We start from the raw sequence: 21,771 nt of genomic DNA on the forward strand, positions 1-21,771 counted from the left end.
GAAACGGGATTTAAAATATACAACAGTTATTCCCAATATTTTTAACATCAAAAAGTTAAGCCTCCTGTTGATTTCAGAAACTTACTGAAAGTACTCAACTAGTAACACAGATAACTCAACCAGACTCATGAAGGCTTTAGGACAAGCCTTGAAGCTCCCACCTCATTAGTTTCCACCAATTCTAAACTAGTATATCATGAAAATTGCCCAATCCAAATCAAGTCCTTACATTAAAAACTCACCTTAATGCAGACCCCCACAAGGAACCTCACAAATATCCTACCTTTGTCCTCTTCCTTCCAAGATATTATTTTAAGGCTCCACCAAGGTAATCATCGATGACCACAGTAAGCAATAAAGTCAGCTTTGCCTTCTTTTGGTGCTATGTTCAAGAGGCAAGAATTTGACACCCCTATAACAAATAGCTGTACATTTATGGAGTCACCCTGAAGGGAATGGCATTACAGTAGACCTTCCAATAGAAGGCTGACAGAGAAATCACAATTGCTCAGATTCATCCTAACATAAAACCCCAAGATTCCGGACCTCATGGTCTAACCAAACACCGTCAGAGCACCAGCCACTTCTCTAATCAAGTTGGAGATCCCTCCTAGTGGCCAAGTGCTATCCAGCCCTTAAGTAAAAGCCCTTTTTTTTTTTTCAATTGACTGTTCAAAACCAAGACCTTTTTGTCCTCAGAGTGATGGTACAACCACAGTGCAAAATGGAACACTGCAGCAATTACATCAATATTTCAGACTAGTTTTGGAAACTACTCTGAAGGTTTTTGGCCCACACTGCTTAGAAAAACTGCCCACATTGATCTAATTCACTCGATTAATTGCTCAGTTCTCCAATTTATTGCCCGGATGTGGCCAAATTTCTCCCCATGGACAGGGAAGATATAATGACAGTCTATCACTAAAATGCGCCAAATTGCACAAATTACCGAAAGTAAGGCAGAGGCCGTGTGAGAGGATTCAGGCATGGAGGGTCCCAAGTTCCCATGTCAGAGGAGCAGCGGTGTGGCTGGTAACATGTAACTTGGATTGCCCCGGCATTATGTGACCACAGAAATGACGAGCTGTCCCACTGTGTCCTATTACAGGGAAGCTGGACAGACTGGAGCAGGGAGAGGTAGGACACATCTCCCCATATTTCAGGGCAAGGTCAACTCTGAGAGTAGAGAATTACAGTCTCTTTTCAAAGCTCGGCCACAGCGAGTGGCCCCGGTCACTGGCAGGTGCTTCCGGCCACTGCATCCTCCTGCTGCCATAAGGAGTGTGAATCTTTGAGGCTTAGACAACACTTTTCAAACAAGACATCCTCAGGGAAGTCATCCACATTCCGTTCAAAGCAATTTATATTAAGTACTACAGCGGCTGAACATAAACCCATCTTCCCTTCAGAAATAGAAAAGACGAAATGTGCAGGGGGGAGATATCGCAGCAGAGGGGAGACAGAGGCAGTGGGGAAAGAAAGGGAAATCAAAGTCAGCATTCATTCGTTCCTGAATTCAGCAATTATTATGAAGATCCATTAGGCACCAAGCACTGAAGATACAAAAGTTACCATTTTACCCTCACAGAGTTAAATAAAATCATCACACACACATATACGTAATTACAAATCATTTTAAATGTTTAGGAAGTAAAGTATGGGTTGCTCTAAAGGGTTTAGCAACGGGACCTGATCTGGTCTTGGGGGCCAGAACAAGCTTCTGGAAAGATGGAATGTTTGAGCTTCCAAGTGCAGGATGAGCGGGCGTTACCTAGGTATGCGGCACCAGACGATGGAGCAAAAAGGAGAGAAGAAAGAAAAAGCGGTCTAGGTAAAGGCCATGAGATATTAGACCAGGGCTCCTCAAACTTTATTTGTTAAAGGAATCTTCTAGAAATCTCCCTAAACTGTAGATTTCAATTCTGGGTCTGGGGTAGGGCCCAAGCTTCTGCATTTCCGACAAGCTCTCTGGTGAGGCCAACACTGCTGGTTGGGTGCACGCTTTGTGTAGCAAGGATCCGGAAGATCTGCCCAGAGGCCAGAGCAGAGAGAACGAGGGAGGGTCAGTGATGAGGCCAGAGAGTTTGGCAGAGGTCGGGACCACACCAGGCTGTGCAGAGCATCTTAAGGAATCTAGTCTAAGAGGAATGGGAACCATGAAGATCTGCATTTCCTTTGTTCTCTCCAAGTGACCTTGCTAGGAGTTTCATTTTCCCTGGGAGACAGCACTTTGCAGTATCTAAAGTATAAGTGAGAGCAAAGGTGTTTATGGACTTCAGGGGTTCTAAGAGCCAATAAAGTACAGCTTCTTCATCACAGACAGCCCATTAACATGCCATGTTTATTAGTAAAAATCCTCAGAACTGAATAAGCCTTTGTCAGCAAAAGTGATCTTGGCCGGTTAATTTGGCTGGTTTTGCAGACTGAGGACTTGGCACTCTTTTTAGAGTGTCCTATGCCTCTGTAGGCTTCCCTGCCTTCAGTAAGCGATTTCCAAGGATGTGGAGCCCACAGGGTTCTTAAAATAGTTTGGAAAAAGAGAACACAAACACCTCTCGTTGGCACTTTGGTCTTTAGCCTTACAAGCCTGAAGACATTGGCTTTTCCAGAAACGTCTGTGCCAACTGCCACCAGCCTGTTCCCTGAAAATTTGATGAACAAAGGCACAGAGAACTGTTTGCTATTCAGTTAGGCAGGTCATACAAGCTCAAGCTTAAACGAGGTAGAAGCAGCCGAGTGCTTTTAACCAATTGCTCGATATACTTTATAAACTCTTCTTTGCTTCTGCCATAGGAAAAAGCATCTTCTTTCGTTTTTAAAATGAACACAGGACTCATTCACACTGAACACATGACATGAGGAATGCACTCTGCTATGACTCAGACAACTCTAAGGAACAGCTAAAGGAACTCAAGTGTTCGCCACCCTGATTAGTACCAGCTCTACGGAGAATTCATTCTCTTGACTCTGTCATTATTTATAATAGGTAAATGGGGATGATACAGTTTGACAAGTGATAGTGAAGCACCGCATTTTCTATGTAAATTATGATGTTACTCTCACCTAAGACTCAGAGAAGCTCTGCTTCTGTAACGGGTAAGAGCGAGTGGTTGTGAAATCCTCTCCAGATAATCTCCAAACATTAGCATGTTCTGAACTGCCTGGAATGCTGTATATACTACCCTGACCTAAAGCAAGGATGTAAAATCATGTGTAAGGCATTTGTTCCATCATCCAAGGAATCCATCTCAATCAGATGAAGTGTCTTTCTGGTGGTCTGCCTGTGTCACCGCATCCCGAAAACATGGGTAGACAGATTTTCATAAATTTAGAGAGTGTAACAAAGGGGGCTGGAGGTACAATACAATTTTCATGGTGTATATAATATCTACTTGAGAGGGGGTTACCTTGAAGAGTTGGCAGTTCATCCATCAGAGGTGGGTAATATACACTAGAGATGCTTTACACATCATGACTCCACGGGGTATGCTCCAAGGCAAACAGTAATCTAATGAGAATGGACTATCTATCTAACAATAACTATTCTCCCAGGCAAGAAGGGCAACAAGGAGCTGGCCAGCTTTAAAGGGCAGAATTGTCACAGTTTGGAAGGAAAGAGATTACTGGCTTTAGGGTACTCCATCACAAGACAGAGATACGAAAGCAAGAGAAGAGTGCTAGCTAGCATCGCTGAGCGCCCACAGTGCTGAGCACAGAGGTGAGCAGATGAGTGTAAGAAGACGTGCCTCCCTCCCTGATGGAGTACACAGTCTAACACAGAACAGGAAAATAATCCAGTAGCCATGCTACAATGGGGCAAGTGCTCACCTGGAAGTGTGTGTGTGCGTGTGTGCTGCGTGTGCATGTGAGGGAAAGATGGCACGTAAGCCAGCCAGTGAGAGCCATGAGCCTCAGGAATACAAATGAGAAAACAGTTGCTGCTTCTGGCTGGAGGGATGGGGTGGTCAGGGAGTTACTATGGGTGGTGATAACTGACTTTGAAAGGCCAAGCACTAACCAGGTGAAGGAGGAAAAGGGATTCCAGACAGGGGCAGTGGCATGAGCAAAGAAGAGGAGGCATAAGAAAGTAATGGGTTCAGGAAAAAGCTAGTGATCCAGTGTTCTACAGACGTGCGTATACCTAAACGGGTACATGTATGTACCTATACACATTCATATTCAGAGATATAAAAATATTGATGTCTGTGTATGTACCTATACACATTCACATTCAGAGATATAAAAATACGGGTGTCCGTGTTTGTGTGCACATATATGTACACATATACGTACACATATATGTTGTAGCCCACTGTTGCTACCCACCCACCTCCTCACACTCTCACGCACTCCAAGCCTCACAGGGCCAGAGCCAGACCGCACATTTGCAATACTGCCTTCTAAACAAACATCTGCCCCGTTGCCACTCTCAGGACAGGGCCATTTGCTGCTAAAACATTATCTCTTTTATGAGTGTACTACATCAAAAGATCGCAAAATAAAAGCATATTAAAAAACCAATTTATATTAATAACAAGCTGCAAAAAAGAAAGCTTAGGCCTCAAATTTTTGTATTCACGAAAAGAAAAACTGCTCTTATGACCCTCCCGATACCCAAGCCAACTCACAAATGTCCTGTCCCCAAGCAAGAGCTCCACGGTCCCTTCTCCCTGTGCTAGTAACTCACAGACTGACGTCAGGGACACAGTCAACACCATTAGCTGCCCCTTACATGCTGAGGGTGGCAACATGGAGAACTAGAAAGAATAGAGGATTAGGAATATAGGAATGTAGGAGATTAGAATACAGGGATATAGAAAATAATGTAGAATATAGGTCTGGAGGAACTCACGAAGCAGGAAAGCTTAGGCAAGCAACCACACCTTTGGATTTTTCTTTCTCCAGCTGAAAATGAAAGCAGGACTTGCAGGGGCCTGAACTTGGCCCTCCAGGGTGTTTCGATCAGCGCGCAATGTGTTTAAAAACACACGGAATCTGAATACCTTGAGTGCATTTGAGTATGTGACTATAGATAGATACAGATATAGATATAAATATCCTCTCTCTCTTTCCCTCTCTCCTTCCCTCCCCTCCTTGCTTTCTTCCTTCCCCTTGCAAAAACCATCACCCTTGGTCATGTTTACTTTAATGTGGACCCTCTAGGTTGTGTATGCATATGTGCTATAGGATGGGGGAAATATTTTGGAAAAGACATGTAGAGAAATGACAAATACTATGATTTATGATGATCCACATATGATTCTGCTTTGGTGAAATTAGGATGCTGAAGTTCCCTATGTATTTTTTTAATATTCTGAGATGAGTACTGTATGTTCTTTATTACAAAAGATTAAAAGCTTAAAAAATATATGGTTGTACTAACTCCCTACTGTAAATAGCTTGGAGCAGCGGTTTAAGGCTAGAGTCCCTATCATCACCATCACCACCATCACCACCAATGAGTTTACTCCAAATCTAAAAGACATTAATAAAAAAGATCTCTTTAAAATTATAAAATTAAAATTATTACCCCAAATTCCTTTTTGCATTCCTGAGCACTCTGAAGATATCCTTAGCATATGAATTACAAATCAACAATGCCTAGAAAGGCAAGTCTCTGGTTTTGTCTCACTAATCCCTTCTCCGCCCTGAATCCATGGTTTAGAGGCATTTCCTCCTGTCCGTTCCCCTCAACATAATTGACCAATCCTCAGATCAGCTTCTCTCCATCTGCTTCCCATTTGACTGCACTAAAGAACTCAACAGCTGCCTAAGCAAGAAGCTTCTCGGGCCCGAAGAACAGAGAATCCGTGTCTTCCCAAAAAAGAATATAGGTGGAGGGAATCAGCCTCTCTCCCTCACTCTTTAGACCAGTGGTTGTCAATCAGTCTTCCAAGACACACATGACAATGTCGGCAGACATTGTTGCTTGTCCCAACTGAGGGGAGGAGTGCTCCTAAACTCCAATGGCAGAGGCCAGGGATGCTGCTAAACATCCTACAATGCGCAGGGCAGCTGCCACCACAAAGAACTACCCAGCCCAGAAAGTTAACACCGCCAAGGCTGAGAACCCCGCCTTAGGGTGATGAGCTTTTCCCTTGGTTCCACATCAGGAGGGAGAGGAGGAGAGACCATAAGGAGACCTAGGGCTGCTCTTGGTGAGTCCCAGCCACAATTAACCAGAAGGAACGCCCTTGGAACATCCAGGGCAGTACTTACAGCACAGGAACACTTGATACATTTGTCTCCTTCTGGCTGAAATTCCTCCCCTTCTCGGTACTGCACCCCCTCAAACACACAGCCTAGAAAGCAAAGAAGAATTTCGATTTAGGGCAGCACCTTGATTCAGCTCGACACTATCCTTCTATCCACCGCACATCCATCCCCACCTTCACCCCCGCCTAGCACAGCGTCCTCTTCAACCAGAGAACAAGAATGCTTCATGGTAAAATGATAGATAGATAGGTAGATAGGTAGATAGATAGATAGATATAATATAGATATAAAATTATATATATATATATATATATATATGGAATACCAAAGATTGACATGGGTCCAGAAACCCGAAGATACTAGAAAGCAAATAAGACGTTGGAAGCCAGGTCAGCCTAAGCAGCATCAGTGCAGGGTTCTGAGCCCTGCAGAGCCTGAGGAGCTCACCAGGACTACCCTAACCACAGCCAGGGAACCAAATCCCAGAGGGGTCAGAAGAGGCAAAGAGAAGGTCAAGCAACAGAAGTCATGGATGAGCTAAGGAGCAAATGACACAAAGAGCTGCCACTTGGAGCGGCAGAAGTGCCCCCAGCCTCTATCAGACCCTTCACACCCCTGATCTCACTCCATCTTCAGTGAGCCTACAAAGCACAAACTCTTATCACTGTCCCCACAGATGAGGAAAACATGGCCTAGAGAGAGAAAGCAACTCACTCAGCTGGGCAGGTGGCAGAGCTGGGATGTGAACTCAGCTCTGACCCACTGGCCATACCATACAGAAGGGCAGGCACCAAGAGAAGAAAGGACAGAGGCAAGGCTGGAGGTGCCACACAGGTTCTCAGCCCCACCCTACGTGCTGCTAAAGGGCCTAAGATGCCCCCACTAAGCTTGGCTAAATATAGGATCAAAAGCCCAGGAGGTGCCTCCTATTCAGAAAGACGACCAGGTCCCTGCTGTATTCTCAAGTGATCTCACAGGCGACTGGAAGCACAGGCTGGCCAGCAACCCTGTGTCACATGGGCCACGGGAGGACCGTCAGCTAATGGCAAATCCACTTCCCTCAGGACTGTCATCACGAGGTACTTTGCCAGAATAGCTGAGGTCACTTTCCACATAGCAGACAGTGCTGGAAGCAGCACTTCCAATGGGTGAAACTCAGCAAAAGGGGCTCTTGTGAAAGACTGACTCATGTCCCTGAGAGTAGGTGTTCAAGGCCTGTCCAATGAAGTCATCAACAGAACCCACCAAACTCTCAAAGCAGCTGGTTCCTGACAAAGGGAACATCTGAACATATGAGCATTGCCCATAACCACCCGACCTGGCCACTAGACCTATTCATTTTAAAGCTAGATATGGAGCCCTTTGTTCAACTGAAAGACACGGGGACAAATGCTACTGAAGCTGAATGGCTGAGTGAACTGTGGCTTTAAGGTCTTTCTGATGCCCACACCCAGAGCCAGTCAGTCATCAGCTACCTCCTGCTATTCCCTTTGATGCAGGGAGACTTGCTAAGCTTGGGACCCTTCCAGTGGCTCTATCTCAGCACCATTAATAATGGCAGGTGCCCAGTCGTCTCTTTTCAAAGGACACTTCCAACAAAGGGTCTCCAATGCTTTCATATATGTTTGCACCACTGGTTCTGTCATACGGATTGCCAGACAGGTTAACTGCACAATCTACATTTGACAATTTAAATAAGGAAATTTTAAATGAAAATTGCACGCAAACTGTTCCCATCACGACCCAACCTCCTTGAGCAAAGAGTCAGATGAAAAGGAAGGAGCAGACAACCAAAAATGCCCTGAAATCTGTTTCAGGAAGAAACTGACCACAAGCTGTATGTGTTTGTCATTATGTGGAATACCATTCCATGATCAATGACAGATGCCAGTCCTTCTGAATTACAAGGATAATACCCCAAGGCTTCACTTAACTGTCCCTATCTAGACTTGGCTGAGGGCTCCTTCCCAAGACACAGCATAATGCATTCTGGATGTGGCCTCTTCTGAGTCTTCTGATTTGCATCCCAAAAGTTGGCCTTTGAAATTAAGGAGAGAGAGTAAAGTTGATTCTTGACCCCATAACCAAGGGCACAGCGCCTGCCCAGGTGTCAGGGGGCTGGTGTATAGCACTGGCAAGCTAACTTTTAAAGATCTGCCTCCTAGGGCATCTGGACCCAAGTTGAAAAATTATCACAGTGTGGGGATAGGGGGAGGTAGTGCAGTATGGGGCCCAAGAAAGAAAAGGGGCCAGACCCCAAGCCCACCTTTAGCCCTTACTCACTCCTGGGCATTGGGCAGGTACTTATACTCACTGAGTCAAATTTCTTCCTGGATGAACTACAGACAGTACTTCATCCCTCACTGGGATGGTGGTGGGGACTTAGCATTATAATATACGCAATCACGGAGCTCAGCCTTTCCTTCCTCGGAACGCAACTCAAAAACAAAGTGAGAGAAGCAACTGCTCAAATATGATAACTTCAACTGCTGAAATAAATTCACTCTGCTGTTTGTATATGCACACTTTCAAAGGCAGACTAAAAATATGACTATCTCCTAAGTGAGAAAGAATATTATATATGCCAAGTTGATTCTATATCAATAAAGCAACAGTCTACTCAACAGAACTGAATTAATACTTAAGAGCTTCGATACCTTTTAAATCTCTATGGAATATAAAATTTGCTCTGTTATCAATCTCAAGTTTGGCTGTGTACAGAAATTTTCTGGGAGGCCTGAGTGTCGCCCTCAGAGATTCTGATGGAATTGGTCTGGGAGGCAGCCTGGGTATCAAGATTTATTTTTTAAATCTTCCCAGGTGATTTCCATGTGCAGACTAGAGTATCAGTGAGCTAACATAATAAAGATCCCTTAGGCATTTTAGAGGATGGTTACATGATGTAAAGCATTCAGTGCATTCAGAGGGGAAAAGTACTCAAGCAAACTGTGTGTGATAGATACAAAATAAGTGAATTATGGAAAGAATTATTTTACTTTCAACTGGTTTCTGGCCTTCACATAAGCTTATCCAATAATACAAGCTTCACAGAAATCCCAGTGTGAAAAGGAAGTTTGGCTCAATAAAGACTGTCCAGGGAACTCAGAAAGGTTAGAAGTAGTGGAGAGAGACTATCCTTATTGTCATTCAAAGATGAGGGAAGGCTGGACTGGAAGGGCCCCGGTCTGCGCACATGGCAGAGTGTGTGGAGGGGAAGAGACCAAGAGCTTATCTTCACAAAGCATCCCATGGCGATGCCTTCACCAATTCCCGGGGAGGTTCGCAGTACAGAAGGCCCTTTGGAGATCAACTTCAAAAGCAAAGAGAAGTAGTTGTGAGTATGGCCTCCAGTGAGGAAAAGCACGCAGAGTAAAACCCAAAATGCAGAACATCTGTCGAAGAGCATGGGCCAGAGGCTTAAGGGATCAGAAAAAAATCTCTCACCTCAAAATCCCCAGGCTGGTACCTAAGGGCAAGAGAAGATGCAGGCGGCCTTTGTAATCCTGTGCAGAAAAGTAAGAGGAAACACCCCACCCACTGGAAAGGAAAGATCCCTTTGCTGTCAGCTAGGCCGTGGGACCCTCTAAAAAGACAGTGGGTCCCACTCACTGCGCCACGCCGAAAACTGAAACCAGCAAAGCCCTAACTAAATCATCTTAGGGACACAGCTCTCGGTGTTCAGAAAACATCTGGTCGCCTCATCACCAAGGCGAGCTGTGGCCAAGGTATTGCAATATGAAGCAGTAAAAAGACATTTCTGGAAGTAAGCGAAAGCCACAGCCTTTCCTTCCAAAATAAGCGTTACCTGTGGCCCTGTGGAGTGGAAAGCAGGCCTCCGGAGCCTGAAGCATCCTTGCCAAGACCTACAGCACGTTGCAGTCATCCCGGACACGCCAGAGTCCAACCGGACACTTCTAAGAAAAGGAGTTTGCTCTCCTAACCCATTAGGTACACAGACATAAAGTGAGAAAAATTCCAGGCAGGAGTGGGGAAAATCATGCATTCCTGTGAGAACCCAGAGGGATTTCAACAGTGTTGTACTGTACCAGGGAGCCTCGCCGCCTTCCCCTTCCTGAGAATGTTACCTGGACAAGTGGGGCAGCATTTTCCCAGATGCTTGGAAGGGTTTTTACAATGAACGACACATCGCACCTCAGACTCTGTGACAACGCCTTCCTGAAAAACAGAACACCGCAAGGAAAGTCAGCCCAGAATTCCCACTGAGGACTTACTTTTGGAAAGTAATCAACTTAGTAGGAGAAGAATTCAAACACAAAAAGTGCAAAGGTGGGATGGGTGTCAGGTGCAGAGATATATGGCACAAATGAAGTCTGATGGCCCCAGCTCGCCCCATCTCAAAGTGCAAATCCTGTACCTGTTCTATTCCCTGTTCTAGTTCTTTCTCTTTGACGCTAATTTCCTTTCTTTCTTCCTCCCTCCCTCCCTGTCTCTCTCTTTCCTCCTTCTTTTCTTTCTTTCTTCCTTCCTTTCTTTCTTTCTCTTTCTGTCTTTCTTTCTTCCTTCCTTCTTTCCTTCAGTCCTTCCTTTCTTTCTTTTAAATCTAGTATTTAAAACCTCCATGCTGTCAGTCAGTAGCTAACAGAGTCTAGCTGTTCATTCACAATTGTTTTAAGTTTTCAACACTGACTATATTTTCTGTAATTGTTATTGCACTTTAAGCCATTAATTATAAGGCAGAGTACAAACATAATATTCCAGACTGGCATCTGGAGACCTAAATCCTCACCACCCTTCCAGTAATAACTAGACACCAGCTCTGCAATCTTAGAAATTTCTCTGGGCCTCGCAGACAGTGTGGCTGTCAGTCATCAGATGAAGAGATTACATAAAACTATTTTAACGTTCATATTATGTTCTGTCAAAATAAACACTTTTGGTCTTAATAATGAAATCAAGGGACTCATTTGCAAACTGATCTTGGGACTCTAGTATTTTAATGTCGATTAAAACATTTTTTTAATTAATTTTCAGAGTTGGTCTTTGAGGGATTTTTCTCTATATTCTCTACCCATTTTATAAAATGGATTTGTATGTTTGTTTGTTTGTTTAATTTTGTTTTCAGGGGAGTGGTAACGAAAGCTAAAAAACTATGTAACAATTTGACAACTAGATAATTTTCCTCATCGTTTCTGCTACCATATCATCTCAATCCAACAAGGAAGGTTATATCCTAACTGCCTTCATATCTGTCAGACCTGAGGCTTCCACTACCAGGGGAATTTATTGTGGTCTATATCACATTTGTGAAGGAAAAAAAATGCCAAAATACCAGCAACATACAACATCAAAAAAGGAACTGGGCTTTAGTTATGTAACTGAAGCAATGCAAAAAGCCCAGGATCAATTTCCCTTTAGTATCTGCAATCCAGATGGAGGATTCAGGTTACTTCCCAGCATGAATTTCCTGTCTCTGATCTTCAGATTTTCCTCTTCCAGTAAGACACTAAAAGTGGAAAATAAAGGTAAATTTTCCACCATCAGAACTCCTTCAGTACGAAGACATAAGAAATAAGTTGGATTTCAACTCAAATGGAAATAAACCAGATCATTAGACTAGCTGTTATCTGTCTGGTATCTAGTTGTACCCAGTACTTGTAGGCTCAGCCAGAAGTGTTTTAAATGACAGTGTTGCTTATTCTTACGACCACCCTATGAGGTAGTACTATCTCATTTTATGGGTGATGAAAATGTGGTCTAGAGAGGTTAAGTAACAAGTTATGTGAATGGCAATGCCCATATTTTACTCACTACACTATACTCTCTCTTCTGTTACTGATTCTACACCCTGAGAAGAGAAGATCTTGGAGAGAGAGGTTGCAATTGTGTCACTGTGCAGAGGAGGATCTTAAAGGAAGACTTCCCTGATGGGTACCAGTAAATGGTCATTTCCTGCATTGAGATGAAGTCTCCTTCCCTAAAGAAGGAAGAAAGTAAGCAAGAGTGGGAAGGTACCAGCTGAGCAGAGGAGCAGCTTTTTGTAACTACCTTAACAGAAGTTTGCTTTTATGGTTATTGAGTGAAATAATATTTTGAAACTAGCTAACAGGGCGTAGGCAAAGTATTATAAAAGGAAAAAAATTAAAAGGCAAAGTTCATTCCTGGTAGCTAACGTCCCCTTTCTGAACTCCAGTCTATAGTTCAGCATTTCCTCACTCCCAGGGATGTTGGTCTTTAAGATCTCTTCCAGTAATAATTCGATATTCCTGCAACATTCTCTCTGGCCGCTGGTGAATGGCTAGTGACCAAAGCCGATATTCACAATTGATGAAGCCTTGATGTGTCATTCAGTCAACAGAATATTCCCTCCCAGATAATAGTTTCCATTTAATTTAAACAAAGCCTTCATCCAAAGGCAGCAAAATTCACCACTGGTCCATGCAACTGGAAGACTGTCAAGACTTCTGACTACTGTATAAAAATGTTACACTACACTCCAAAAGGCATGCAATCATCTTGTTTGAAAGACAGTGTAACCATGGCTTTCGGAGTGTCCCTCTCAAAGATTGGAAATCACGTCGGTCAAGAAGCAGGGTGGGGATGGGGTGATGCAAATTTCAGAATGAATGTGGGCTTTTCATGTTATTAAAAGTCATTGCTGTCATTATTTTGTTCCATAAAGCTGATTGCATGTATAACTCAGGGTAAAAATTCAACAAATATTTATTGAGTCAATTAATCTATTATTCATATCTGTTCTAACTACTGCTTATTTTCATAAATAATTTAGATTACTACATAAATAAACTGAACATTTAACTGAACAAGTAACTGAAGATCTTACGAGTGAACATGCCCACTGTGGGCTTATGCAAAGAACATGATTACATAAAATTTAGATTTCAATAAACTAAATGTCAATATACTTGCGATAAGATCAGAGAGAAATATGCATTATTATACTAACCTTGGTTCTCCTTTAAATGCAAAAGTATACCCTTGAACAGTGAAATGAGACTGGGGGAAAATGATTTAACAGTATCTTCTCTACAGAGAAAAATTTTTAAATTATGTCAAAATTAGATGATCATTTTTTTAACAGAGTATTTCTTTAAAGAAAAGGAATTAGACAATTTCAATTCTTCATTTCCCCTTTGGTTTATCTTGCCTGTTTAAGACCTGTAACGATTAGAGCCACAGGGAAACAGTTCTCTTTGCAGAGTTCAGCAAGCACCAGGCACAGTGGGCTCCCTCGGATCCAAACTGGTGGTTCTTAAATTTGTTGCGTTGAAATCACTGAGGTTACAATGTACTAATTGCTTTGATTTAACACAGTCTGCAGACTGGCTCCTGCTCAAAATGTTTCTAAATCAAAAAAAGGGAAACATATATCCTCTAACAATACCTCTTTCTGCTAATAAGAATTTGTGTTTTGCAAAGCTGACTCACAGGAAGACATGAATTTTCCCCAAGGACATATGCATCTTCTCAGAGTTTTTCCAGGCACAGTTTAACAATGGTGAACAATTCTGCTATGCGTTTCTGGAATCAAGTCCCATGCAATATCTATCCTGTAACTGTCTTGTTATGGTGACTGTCACAATAAATTTGGACAAGGATACAGTTGGTTTTTCATTTGTTTCTCATTTTTGTTTTGCTTTTTTCTTTGGAGTTTTGTTCTGTGATATCGGAAAAGGTTTTCTGAAGAGGACTTTATGGATTTCTTCTCACTGGAGAGTAAAATAGATGGACTTTACCTGGCACTGGCGCAGGACACAGGCTTCAGCAGGACTCTGCCATTTGAAGGAGCTGTTATAGGTACTTCCTTCATAGGTACAACCTAGACGAAACACAGAAGCAGGAAGAAAGGCCAAGAATGAATGTGGGTTTCCTTTATCTTTGAAGCAAAAGAAGTTATGTCTTCTAAGCCAGAACTAGCGATCATAGGAACCACCATGCTCCTTGGCTATTTTCCTCCAAACACAACTAAGACTGCTGAATATCCACTAGCTTTCGCTTACATTAATTCTTTGACTACTGAAAAGATTAACCTCACAGACTATATTTTCAAATAGAAAACCACTGATTGATGAACTCTCTTGGCCAAAATGCATAACCTCGCGACTTTATTTATGCTTAGTCAAGTATGAGGAGGACCAGGGCTCAAAACACCACTGTGAAAGGGGACTTTACACAACACTACATGAACTTAAGATTGCTGAAGGTCAAGAGGGAAATGTAAAACATGGTAAGAAATAAAAGCAAAAAATTAAAATATAGGAAATGATTGCAAAATTCTACACCCATTTAAGACTCCTGACAAGCTACTACTGTCTTCAACAGATGAAACCTTCCAAGCCTTGCCTCCAAGCTCTAAGAGCTATGATTTCATATTTCACTTTGATTTTACTTTTAGGTGTGAACTAGATTAAGGAAATCTGAAACTAACAATATATGGATTATCACATGTTAATTCACTAGCCAAAACAGAAGTCATGCTTATTCATTGGCAAAAACAGAAGTCAAAGGCCAGAGATTCTCAGAAAAGGAAACAAGTTTAAGTCTCTGTAGAGAAAGAGCCAAAGAAATAATGATGCAAGGATCACAACCTAGATCTTGAATTAGTTTGCCCAAATAACATCCTCCACCTTGTGAGTTACATTTTCCGGGAAGATGCACCTGGCTATGCCACTAGTAATTGCACAATAGATTATTAGGAGCACACCAGGCAAATGGAATTTACCAATTATAGCCCAACTGCTTAGTCCAAGGAGTACAGCAGCAGGAACACACACATGGGATAATGCAGAAATAAAAGGGCCTGCCCCTCTGTACCAGTGACTGACTTCTGCCAAGCCAATCAACCTCAATTCCCATCAGTTTTTCTTGTCCAAGATACAAAGAGGAGACTCACCTCCTTCTCTGAATTCTTTTAGATACTGCAGTGGTAATAAAAAAACAAAACAAAACAAAACAAAAAAACAACCTCAATACAAACAGAAAAATAAAGGACTTAAGATTTCAATAGATGTTTTCATAAACTTGGAACCATGATTTGAATTCCCAGAGAATTATGAATGACTGAAAAGAGCTCAGTAATACTCTTCTCTCTAGTTCCTACAAATCAAATTACTAAAGTACACAGCTGATTGGAACCATATTAGGAAATGCTTTCACTCTATATTTTTTAATTTCCTTTGCATGAAGTGTTACAGCGATAAAATGTTCAACCACAGGAACGCCTAGCACACTACAAATACTTACGCCAAACCCAGAATGAACACAGTAAATTTTCAACAATGAAAACAAGTATAAAATAATTCGGGCTAGCATAAATCTTACGGAACAAACGCACTTACAAAAGACGTGCCATGCGCATGTCTGATCCACTACCACAGACTTACTCGGTTAATAAATAACTTGTTCCGAGAGATGGAGGTGGGGAAATCAGAAGACCAAATCCAATTCATGTTAAGTCCAAGTAAATATGAAATGCCTGCCAAGTCTGCCAGTGGAGTTTCCAAATATGTTATGTATTTTCAGCCTCTGGATTAAAAAAAAAAACTGAAAGAAAGAGTGATTTTTATGCTGCTAATAGGGCAGGCAAAGAGCTTGCCTTTTTTACTTTGAAGGAGGAAGTACACTACAAGCCCATATAGACCAGGCAGGAACTGCAGGCCAAGAGACTGTTCCCAGACAATGCCAGGCCATGTGCAAAGGGCTTCCAGGAGTAGGGCAGATCTCTCTGGATTATTCCACCCAAAATGGGGTAAAAGGTATTGGCACCAGTGGTCCACAATGCAGGGAACCCAGCAATGTTTTCTGCTTCAAATAACTCAACTGGAAGGCTGGCTCCTCCACCACAGTTTAACATATAAAGACCCAGGTCAAATTATGATGAGCTTCATTGCTTAACTGCCCTTGTTGACATGTCAGTCTACCACACCTGAGTCCATATAATAGATTTTCCCAAATGCCGGATGAGTCTGAATGAATGAATAGACTCAAAAATATAGGCGTTAACCTCTTTCAAAAGTATAATCCATACCTTACCTACCCTCAACAGCATTGATTGGTTCTGGAGACTCCAATAGACAAAGCATCCTAGTAGATTTCATATGTAAGGGATTCTTGGGGATAAGATAATTTCAGAAAGGACATTTTCACTGCTCTTTGGGTTCATGTTCTAAGATAAACATCTTAATGCAAGACACTAACACGAGCTGTGTGAAGACTCACACATACACACAATCAAAGGGAACCTCAGATTTACTCCAGACTTACTTCTTATTCTCTATAAGGCAAATTTCTTTATAATAAAATCTATTTACCACCAATTTTATGCTGTTAATAGGGCAGACAGGCAATATCTTGTCCCCCTTTTCATTGAAACTCCAGAGGAGGAATATATTAAATAACTACTATTGGCCAGGGTAGAAAAAGAGGCAAAGCAAATTTTTCATCATACATTGAGGCAGTGTTTCTCAAACCATCTCTAGTGAAAGGTTTGTTTTGCTTTTGTTCTTCCAATCCAATGTGGGCCAATACTTTCATAAAATATAATAGTGAAGCAGCTCGGGCGTTGGGAGGAGCGGCAGCGGCCAGGCAGCCCAGCTTCGCGAAGGCTCTCGGCGTGCCGCGGCCGGCAGGCACCCAGCACGCACCCGGCACGCGCCCGCCCCGCCGCCACGATGCCCAAGAGGAAGGTCAGCTCCGCCAAGGGGGCGGCGAAGGAGGAGCCCAAGAGGAGATCGGCGAGGTTGTCAGCTAAACCGGCTCCTGCAAAAGTGGAAAGGAAGCCAAAAAAGGCGGCAGGAAAGGATAAATCTTCTGAAAAAAAAAGTGCAAACAAAAGGGAAAAGGGGGGCTTCCCTGGTGCCGCAGTGGTTGAGAGTCCGCCTGCCGATGCAGGGGACACCGGTTTGTGCCCGGGTTCGGGAAGATCCCACATGCCGCAGAGCGGCTGGGCCCGTGAGCCATGGCCTCTGAGCCTGCGCGTCCGGAGCCTGTGCTCCGCAACGGGAGAGGCCACAACAGTGAGAGCCCCGCGTACTGCCAAAAAAAAAAAAAAAAAGGGAAAAGGGGAGCAAAGGGAAAACAGGCTGAAGTGAACCAAGAGACTAAAGAAGACTTACCTGCAGAAAATGGAGAAAATAAAAATGAGGAGAGCCCAGCTTCTGATGAAGCAGGAGAGAAAGAAGCCAAGTCTGATTAATATCACACACCTGGTCCTATCAGTGGTCCCTGTTTCCCTTCTTGTACAACCCAGAGGAATATTTTTATCAACTATTTTGTAAATGCAAGTTTTTTAGTAGCTCTAGAAACATTTTTAAAAAGGAAGGAATCCCACCTCATCCCATTTTTTAAGTATAAATGCTTTTTTTTAAGAGGTGAAATCATTTGTTGGTTGTTTATTTTTTGGTACAACCAGAAAATAGTGGGATATTGAATATGGGAGGTTTGATTGTCTTGGGTGTCAGCTTAACATTCCACAGATGGAGGGTAGCTTTTCTATCCTATAATACAAAACACACTAAATGGCAGTTTGGAGTCAGTTGTGCATTTAATGTCTTAAACACTTTAAATTACTTCTCTTCCCACGTTGTTTTTGGTAGAATTGTCTCCTAAAGCAAACCACTCACCCCTTGATCTTGGCTCTCCTGGGCAGAATTTTGTGCATTCTGTAACATCTTTGGTCGTGGTAATCCAGTTCTTCTAGTAACTGTTAATGTGCTGTGAACAATTTGAGTATGTAGTGTATATGATATTAAATTGTGAATTAGTGGGACTTACAATGTAACAGCATATCAATATTTGAAGATATTGGTACTTGATATCCTGTGAAGGAAAATTTGCCCCCAAATTTTAAGCTGGAAAGTCACTGGAATAACTGTTCAGAAAAGAATCACAACTATATGATTTTTTAGGTTTTTGGTACGTATGTTGAGAATTGTGTACAAATTGAAATGTCTGTGCACTGATCCTCAAAACAACCAATAAAATCTCAATTATGAAAGGATTTCTTGAAGCACATGAAAAAATATATATATATAATAGGACTTCGCTGGTGGTGCAGTGGTTAAGAATCCACCTGCCAATGCAGGGTACACGGGTTTGATCCCTGGTCTGGGAAGATCCTACATGCCTAGGAGCAACTAAGCCTGTGCGCCACAACTACTGAGCCTGTGCTCTGGAGCCCACGAGCCACAACTACTGAGCCCATGAGCCACAACTACTGAAGCCCACATGCCTAGAGCCCGTGGTCCGCAACGAGAAGCCACCACAATGAGAAGCCCACGCACCGCAACGAAGAGTAGCCCCCCACCCACGCGCAGCAACGAAGACCCAACGCAGCCAAAAGTAAATAAATAAATTTATAAAATAATAATAGATTACTATAAAAATTAAATTTAAAAGATTAAGGCAAAATATAAATTTTTATTATTATATGTAACAGGTATAGAATTACTTTGTAGAATCATGCTAAACATTTCTAGTTGCTTACTCTCCGATTCTGTACTTTTCTCATTGTAGACCGGCACCGTCGTTTCTGGACCATTGGTGACCTGCAGAGCACATTTTGGGTTGTACTGCATTGAGGGATGTGTCATGGGGTGGAGGAGCAACCCAAAGAAGCAATCAAAAGATTTCAATCTTAGATATTTAGAACTAGAAGCAAACTTGCAGATAATCTACTTTCTCTCTTTCATTTACACGTAAGAAAATTTGCACAAAAAAGATTAAAGTGGCTTACTCAAAGTTAGAAGGCATTTGGTGTGAAACTAACACTAGAACCTGGTCCTGTATGAAATCCTCATTTTCACATACAGGTCTAAATTGGCAGAATTATTTGGACACTTTCTAATTTATAATATCCTTTGCATTGAGGACTTCATGGCCCGGGGCGGGGGCGGGGGGAATCAACTCTGTCCTTATAAAATTAAATGATAGCAGATCCAGGACCTAAATGAAAAAGTGGGTAAGCTGGGCAGGCAGGGAAATGGTTAGGCAACCAGTAAAGTCACTTTTCCTTTATCTTTAAATATTTTTAAATAAACTTTCGACAAGGGAATTTATAAACATTCATTAGTTTTCTTTGGGTGATAAAAAGCTTTTTAGATTCCACGAGCATCATGAAAACCATCCATACTGTAGCAGGAAGAAGTGATTATTTTCTGGTTAAATCACTGTAATATATTTAAACCAGCAGCTCTCAATCTAGAGTGATTTTGCCTTCCCCCTCCAATTCCCCACCCAGAGGACTTTTTGTAATGTTGGGAGATATTTTCAGATGTCACAGGTCGGGAATAAAGATGCTTACGTGTCTCTAGTTCACAGAGGCCAGGGGTGCTGCTAAACACTCCACAATGCGCAACAAAGAATCAATCAGCTCACAATGTCAACTGTGCCAAGGCTGGGAAACCTTGAGCTAAACCATCATATGTAGCCACAAATGATTCTTCTATACAAAACTAAAATAATACAAAAACAAGCCTAAACTAGCTACACATCACTTGTACATGTATTTCAGCTTTTTATATTAAATATTTTCAGGGTGGGGAAGAATTTCAGAGCACTTTTTTAAACAGACACTCTTGCAGAGACGCTTGGCCTAGTTAACTAGTCAACTGGTCAACTCGGCAATGGAAACAGGAAGCACACAAACAAATTGAATCCACAATTAAGCAATAAAACTCACTTTTCCTATTAGCTGTGACCTTTTTCAGCAGCCACATTATGCCAAGGGAGACAGAATACTACACATTTTCATCATTCTGTTGTTAAAATAGCTGTTAAAAATCATCAGGACCATAAAAAAGATAGCATTAGCCATCTAATGAGCCTTAGCTCCACCCAGTCTCACCCTTCTAGTCTTAATCCTCTCTTTTTTCAAGTTAACATTTAGCCTAAGAGCAGAGAACTGCATCTTATCGTTACCAATAACTTAACCCCTGGCACCCAAGGGCCTCACAACATGGCCCCAACCTACCTTTCCAGTGTTTTCCCTTCATTCCTGCAACTCCACCTAGGTCCCAGGGGTTATCCACCTTTCCCTGATCCTAATGAACTCGAATACTTCTTTAAATACGTTCAAGTTCTTCAAGGCTATCCGGCTTCTGCCTCTGTCATCTCACTGAAACGTCACTCTCTTGGGCTGCAGCTGCCTACACGTGCCCAATCCAAGGGGACACTCAACCTTTATCTTATTATCTTATAAGACTTCTCTGTGGCAAGCTGACCACATTTTCCTTTTTCCATCACTCCCCCCCCCCCGCAACCCTGCTCCCTCCTCCCCCCACTTTCCAGATGTTCTCTTCCAATTATCTTTCCATTCCCTCCACTCCTGCCTCAACTAAGCTGCTGGTTGTTCCTCACCTGGACTATTACAACAGGCTCACTGCTTCTGGCTGGGATAGGGTCCTTTTTCAGGCATCCTCCTGCACTGCTACCAGTGTGCGCTCTTTCAAATCCAGGTCTTATTATCTCATTCACATACCTGAACTCTATCAATGACTGATGGTTCTCAACCCAGCTGAAGTGTATACTGGTACCTATCCCCAAGTTCTCTTCTCTAGACCAGTAGGATCAGAGTCTCTGGTGGTAGGAAGTGGAAGAGGAATCTAATGTGCAGCCAGGATGGAAAACCACTGAACTTTACTATAAAATTCAAACTTCTTAACGTATACAACTCTCAGGTCTGGCCTTGACTCACTTATTTATTCTCTTTGCTGCTGCTCCCAAACTCCCCACACTGCAGACATGCTGCACTTAGAATTCTCCCAAATATGGCCGGATAATCTCATCCTATGATTTCGCAAATGCTGGTCCCGTCTTGAAAAACCCAGATCTCCTCCATTCCCTCCAACTCCATCATCCCCACAAGGACACAAAGGTCACCCAGGCTCTCCTTCTTTGCCTGGCTAACTCCTCTTTCAAGATTCAACTCAAGGTCACAGCCTCTAGGAAGCCTTCTTGGAAACTTCCCCACTGAGGGTGTGCTCTTGTGCTCCTACTCCAAGAAGACTTGTCCTTTCAAACACCTATTCTAGGTCATTTACAATACTTTGTGTGTAGCAAGTACTTAATCAATGTTTCATTTCATTAATAATAAATAGTAAGCACCAATATTTGCAGCTATTCCTGCAAAACACAGGGAAAAAGAAATGGCGAAAGAATGACATTCCTTGGACGTCCTGTCTTCTCTTTTGGCAGGTAGACTAGTTCAATTCACTATTCCACCTCCAGAAACAGCAAAGTTTTCCTGGAGCAACTCAGATGCCGAAGTCTGTCTCTTCTAACACCGACCCCCATCCGCAGTCCCCCATGGACCAGGTCAGCTAGGGCTGAACACAATGAAGGAAAGTCCTTGAGCATACCAGCACCTACTGACCCTCAGAAATGAGAAACATATCAACACCTTCTCGGTCCCCTCTTCCCATACTGTGCACACCTCATTTTAAGTTAATTTTCAGGAGGGTGCCTTTTCTTTCCAAAATCAACTTTGATGCTCCAAGTTACTGGTTTATTTTTGTCTTGTTTTATGGGGGGTGGGGGGGAGTAGCATGCAAACTGCCATATTTATTTAAATGAAACCAA

General features: G+C 42.5%; 2 protein-coding genes across 3 annotated transcripts in view; one reads left to right on the plus strand and one right to left on the minus strand.

Moving 5' to 3' along the window:
* BMPER (BMP binding endothelial regulator) overlaps nucleotides 1–21,771 on the minus strand; it is a gene marked incomplete at its 5' end in the record, with an annotated part of 262,209 nt that overhangs the window by 179,550 nt on the left and 60,888 nt on the right. For both annotated transcript variants that reach the window (XM_082662032.1, XM_082662031.1), the window contains 3 exons: nucleotides 6,220–6,302; nucleotides 10,302–10,392; nucleotides 13,932–14,014. In XM_082662032.1, the coding sequence (XP_082518158.1) occupies nucleotides 6,220–6,302; nucleotides 10,302–10,392; nucleotides 13,932–14,014 (257 nt within the window). The remainder of the gene's footprint in view (nucleotides 1–6,219; nucleotides 6,303–10,301; nucleotides 10,393–13,931; nucleotides 14,015–21,771) is intronic.
* Nucleotides 16,844–17,389, plus strand: LOC309826981 (non-histone chromosomal protein HMG-14-like; the record flags this gene model as incomplete). Its single annotated transcript, XM_082661446.1, has 2 exons — nucleotides 16,844–17,016; nucleotides 17,238–17,389. The coding sequence occupies exons 1-2, from the start codon at nucleotides 16,866–16,868 to the stop codon at nucleotides 17,387–17,389; spliced, it is 303 nt and encodes a 100-aa protein (XP_082517572.1). The 5' UTR covers nucleotides 16,844–16,865.

Source organism: Grampus griseus (genome assembly GCF_964374135.1).
Source record: "Grampus griseus genome assembly, chromosome: 9".
Lineage (NCBI taxonomy): Eukaryota > Metazoa > Chordata > Mammalia > Artiodactyla > Delphinidae > Grampus > Grampus griseus.